The 6,000-nt window shown below is 43.7% G+C and overlaps 1 protein-coding gene across 1 annotated transcript in view; it reads left to right on the forward strand.

Annotated features, from left to right (window-relative positions):
• The window catches only part of APCDD1L (APC down-regulated 1 like), a 42,361-nt gene extending 36,579 nt beyond the window's left edge, over window positions 1-5,782 (forward strand). Inside the window, exons 2-4 of the mRNA XM_083146865.1 lie at window positions 192-366; window positions 2,010-2,541; window positions 4,226-5,782. Of these exons, the coding sequence (XP_083002991.1) occupies window positions 192-366; window positions 2,010-2,541; window positions 4,226-4,984 (1,466 nt within the window). The 3' untranslated portion in view covers window positions 4,985-5,782. The remainder of the gene's footprint in view (window positions 1-191; window positions 367-2,009; window positions 2,542-4,225) is intronic.
• Window positions 5,783-6,000: the final 218 nt, after the last annotated feature.

A 6,000-nucleotide genomic window follows, 5' to 3' on the forward strand; every position in this document is an offset into this window, starting at 1 on the left:
ATATCAGTAAATATCATCCCTGTACTAGAGCTATGTCTGAATACATGATTAATTATCTATAGAATATATCTGCTGTTCAGATTTATTTATCTTCTTGTTCACTTTTCAGTGTAACTGACCCAAAATGGTACAAATAGCTTTCAGATATTATAGATGCAGTTCACGGCATGTGCTTTACATATTTTTTGCAGCCCTGGTACATGGGGACAAGCTGTGGGATGTTCCAGTCCCTTCTGACAAGTTCCTTGGTTCTGGTAAAATGAATTGGGAACCTCAGTGTCAATACCAACTGCGCCACCTGCAGGATGGAGCCCGTATTTCTACAATCTTGCCACCCAACATAGAAGGTCATTGGATTTCAACAGGGTAAGAGAGCTGCATAAAACCTATAGAGGTCATTTTTCAAAAGTGTAAGTGTGGCCCCTGCAGTCATTTTCGAGTTTTCCTGCACATGACTGTATGAAAGCTGGGCACATCCCCACGTTCCTGTTTTTAGAAATGGTCTCAGAAAATGGAGATGAGCCTACTTTGTTTCTGGAAATGCACATGATGAATGAATGTGTCATCTCAAAGTCCAGCCTACTACCACTTTAGGAACCCCTATTACAGCTGCAGGACCGCCTTCCAGCTATATCTTGTTCACCAGACCTTTCCCCTCATGGAATTCAATAATCTGCATTGTGCAGCCATTTTACCCAGGGAAGAAGCTTAAGGAGGATCCATCATAAATATGATTCTGTGTTGTGATTAAGGATTGATTCAGGATTAACCTTAAAGATGATAACATGATTCAATATTGACTGGCACCTGAAGACCATGTTTAACCCCTTGAGTGGTGGGTTTTGCTGGGGCAAGACAAACCTACCAGGGCAGGTGTGTCCTGCCCCAGCAAAACCACATAACATTGGCCCCCAGCCCCCCTCACCTCCGTTCCGGCGTTAGTACGCCGGAGCTCGGGGATGTTTGCGGCAGCTCGGGAGGACTCGGGCGCCTGACCTCCGAGCCGCCCCGAACATCCCTGAGCCTGCCGCCTACGTCACTGCTGTAATGGTGAATTGCGGAGATCTCCGGCGTACGATTGCCAGAGTGGAGGGGGTGGGGGCGGGGGCGACAGGACAGGGGGGGGGGTGGACCCCTAAAGGTAGTGTGCCAGTGGTACTCGCCTACCACATAGTGGTATGCCCAGAAATTTTCCGGGACAGCCCGCTGCAGCAGCGCAGCTGATCCCGGAAAACTTCCGGGCATACCACTCAAGTGGTTAATTACACTGCCAAAATAACTATTACAATGATGGAGTATGTCCTATTCTTCTAGTCTTATCAATGAGAAAGCCCCTCTTGGTCTAATTTTATCTTGATAAATTGAACAGTCTCTAACTAAACAGAATTGCCCCAAAACACACTAAAGTTTATGCACTCCCTGTTTTATATACATTAATGGTGTTTTGACTGATGTGGTCACTACATGGTGAATGCAGCTTGAGATCACTATGAACACTATATAATGCTGAGGAAAAAGAGCGGTTATGTCGATCAGGAAACTGGAGAGTTCACTACTGCACTTGTGCTAGACTATAAACTATATTAAAGTGACATGTAGATATTATTAGAGTTGCCTGCTCTTCTGGTAAAACATCCATTTATTGAAACTGATTCTAACTTATTATCGGGGTGGACATTTTAGCTCAGGGGTGGCCAAACCTGTCCTCAAGATCTACCAACAGTTGATGTTTTTTAGGAAACCTGTGGATCTATAGTAGGAATGAATGCAGCAGGTCTGAAAATGTGACAGTTAGTAATGACTTCAGCTGTGCACCTGCTAGGTGATTTGGAAAACATGGACCGCTGATAGATCTTGAGGATGGGTTTGGCCACCCCTGTTTTAGCTGAAATTTGGTAATTTGGTTATTAAATTGTTGCTTTGAATAATAAAGACTGCATGAAAATGAAAAAAGCATATAGTTGTACAGATGCTGTAACATGTTTTATTTTTAACTCTACCACTTTCAGATGTGAAGTCCGACCTGGACCGGAATTTCTTACCAGATCCTACATGTTCTATCCTAATCGTTTGTTTAAAGCTCTCCAATTCTACTACACAGATCCCCAATGCCATCAGCCTTCTTATTCTCTCGTGATCAAGGGAAAACTGCGCTTGCGTCAAGCCTCATGGATAATGAGAGGAGCTACAGAGGCAGACTATCACTTGCACAAAGTTGGAATTGTGTTTTACAGCCAAGAGGCCATGAGTAACATTAGAGCACAAATGAATAGGACATGTGCTGATTTTGTATCCACTGCCAGGACTTGGGCACCAGGAAGAGTATATGAGCTTCTCAGTGACAAAGCAGATAGAGACTGTACTGCTGCCATTAACTTCACTATGCATGAGCTAAGCCTGGTTAGACTGGAAAAACAATATAACTCTCAGCAGATGGGAGGACTGGTGGAAAAGCTGTTTCTGGGAGACATCCATACAGAGATGTCGGAAAGAATCCATTACAGACCGAACGGATACCAGCAACCACTACAGAGTGCCCTGGTAAGTATCACCTACACCAGGCTTAGGAAAAGTACAGTATAACCCTGCCACTGTAGAACTACAAGCCCATAGTACTGGAAGGGGATCCTGGATGTCCCTTATTCACTTACTCCCAACATACATCATTCTACAGGGCATTACTAGGTTAACTAACCAAAGTACTAGACTGAGGAGGCCAACAGGTCAGGAGAAGGCTAACACCTAGTGATCTCAGTCACTGTTGTAGTGTCATTGGTTTTTTTTACCCTTATGGTGGGGACAGCCATTTAGTATGCTAGATTCAATATCTCTGAAAATATCTGAATGGATTATACCAGTAGTTCCCAAGCTTTTTCGAATTACGGCACCGCAGAGTATCAAAATACTCAGGCCAAAAGTTTGTTATTGGGAAATTAACCATAAATAATATACATTGGTCCTGGACTACCGACCCGGGGCACCCCTGCAAGTGTTCCAAGACACCCCATGGTGCCATAGCACACAGTTTGGGAACCACTGGATTGTACACTATCTCAGTGGTTCTGAAACTCGGTCCACAAGGACCCATAACAGTTTCTGTTTACTGGGTCACCCACCAATGCCTTGAACCAAATCGTCCATTTTACCGCATGTAGGAGCAAATGTACAATTGTTATTTGCTCTCATCCATCACAATATTTTCATTCTAACCTAATTCTGAAAAGTGTATGTCCAAATTAAGGCATGATATACATAAATAAAAGACTGCATATCCCTTTTTAAGGTCCATCAATGCAGCATCCAGGCAGTAATTGAAAAAAATATTTAAGGCTATTACTGGATTACTGTACATCTTGATACAGATTACCTGTAATTTACAAAAAATCTATATATATATATATATTTTTTTTTTCCCTTAATGTACTAACCAACTAATCATTGGTAAAGGATCCCATACACACTCCGTTTTGCTACTTTTAAAGTACACATCGTATCGGATCGCATGCCTTGTGCATGCACTGCGATCCGATACCATGTGTACCTAGTACAAAAAGTATGTGCAGCACATACTTTTTGTACCGTACTATGTGATGCGCGGGAGCGCACATCGCATAGTACAGAACGGAGCCGGTCCACAACGGACCGTGTATGGGCTCCTTAACTAGTTTTAGAATATACAAGAGAATCACATTTTAAACTTGCTCAGTGATCACATTGTTTTAGAATCCATGGTACTTGTGTAGTTTCACGACGCCAGCATGGCTACTTCCGGTTTCTACGCTCGGCAAACTATCTAAAATAAACTAACTTAACTCCATGCCAACATGGATAGTTCATACCCCAACTATCCATGTTGGCATGGAGTTGATTTTAGATAGCGTGGCGAGCCACCGAGCCCACAAGTACCGAATCCATCAATTACCACCCAATAGGATGTACTACTTTTTAATCAGCTCTGGACGTCAAATTGTCATTTACCCTTTGAGTGCCAAGGTTTCTGCGAGAGAGCCTCGAAATATCTGCTAAAAATACCAGCATCGCTCACATCAAATTTTTTGGGTGCAACATTTAACTAAGCTTCAATTACGTGACTTGGCTGTAGTTGTATTTATTTATTCTAAAAGATCAGTCCCTGGCATTTTTAGCAGATATATTACATTTAAAAAGTCTGGGCAACTTTTACAATGAGATCTCATTTAGATTTGTCTTCCACTTTTGTTTACAGCACCATGTCTATCCGTGTCGTGTCTGTGGAATTATATACAACTCGGATGAACACCAACCACCGGTCCTGCCTCAGACTCTGCAGGCACAAGGCCATCTTAAAGGCAAATGGGTAAGCAGCCAGTGTGAAGTGCGCCCAGCAGTCCTCTTCCTCACCCGCTACCTGATATTCCATAACGATAACCACACGTGGGAAGGGTACTACTATCACTATGCTGACCCTCTCTGTAAACAGCCAACTTTCACACTTTGCGCTAAAGGACACTACACTAAAGTTGTAAACTCCAAGAATGTTAAAGGAGGCACAGAACTTGTGTTCATAGTAAGCAAAGTATGGGTTAAACCATTAAGCCAGGAAATTTTGCAGATGTTGAACACCTCTCCGCCTGGAAATTGTGGTGTGGCTGAATTATGGGCCATAGGGGAGGAACAGGACATTACAGCAACAGGAGGCTGTGATGTGTTAGGTATAAGCCTGCCACACACGGAATATGAACTTTTCAAAATTGAGCAAGACAACATTGGACGCCATCTCCTGTACTTGGGTGAGAGGCCAACTGATGGCTCCAGTCCATCAATGCCCAACAAACGACCCACTTCATACCAGCCTCCTCTTATCCAATGCTTTGATGAGCTTGCACTACCTTCCATGCAGAGTCTCTCTATGGATTCTGCACAGAACATTGCACCCTTATCCTTGCCCCATTTTTGGGCCTTGCTCCTAATGTTTATTGTATTACATATTTTAAGACTGAACTGACTCACTCAAGCTGTTTTTTCAGGTGCAGCTTACTGACCCCGTCAGAGCTGGGACACTCATATTCCACTAAAAAAGATAGAAAAAAAATCTGAGGTTCTGCTTTGTTTGTTTTGTTTAAAGATATTGTACATAGTATTCTATCTAGCTAATGCACTTGCTGAAAATATATATATTTAAACAAAAAAAAAAAAAAGATTTCCCTCTGCAGATGTCTCAATTCTCAGAGACAAAAGACTAAAATGAAAACGGTCAGATCATGCGCTGGGAGAAGCAACATGGCAGGCATGTGCTGGCTTATTGCTGTAAACACTGCACTTTCTCTGACAGCAAACTGCAGGTGAACTGCATGCAACAGGTGTTTTTAATCCTGGAATAGATACACCACTTCATTACAATGAACAACTGAAGACATCTGGTTGAACATCTGGCAAACCACTATGTACGATTTTGAAATTAGCCACATCAATGTGCAGATATGCCCTCATACATCATTGCTGCAGTCACACCAAAACAGCCAATCTTGTTGCGCTGGGCCCTGCGAAACTCTGCTAGTATCAGCAGAGTTTTTGCTGAAATATAATCTTATTCGCAACACAATTAAAACACACCGAGAGATTGTGCCGATTTATTGGAAACACAACACTTGCACATCTGTGTGCGACTGAGTCTCTGAATCTGTATACTAAGTGCTACTATGCAGCCACAGCTTTCTCCATGTCAATTTCAGTTGCGCTTCGTACGCAGACTCAGTCACACAAAGATATACGGGATGCAGTTAAAATCCCGGCGGTCGGGATCCCGGCGTTCAGAATCCCGACGCCGGAATCCCGACCGCCGAAATCCCGACACATTCTCCCTCCGTGGGTGTCCACGACACCCCTGGAGGGAGAATAAATTAGCGTGCCGAGCGCAGCGAGCCCGCAAGGGAGGGCGATCCACGTCCCCCCCTTGTCGGCATTTCGGCTGTCGGGATTCCGGCGTCGGGATTCTGAACGCCGGGATCCCGACCGCCGGGA

This window comes from Crinia signifera, chromosome 6, assembly GCF_055691185.1.
Source record: "Crinia signifera chromosome 6, ASM5569118v1, whole genome shotgun sequence".
Taxonomy (NCBI): Eukaryota; Metazoa; Chordata; class Amphibia; order Anura; family Myobatrachidae; genus Crinia; species Crinia signifera.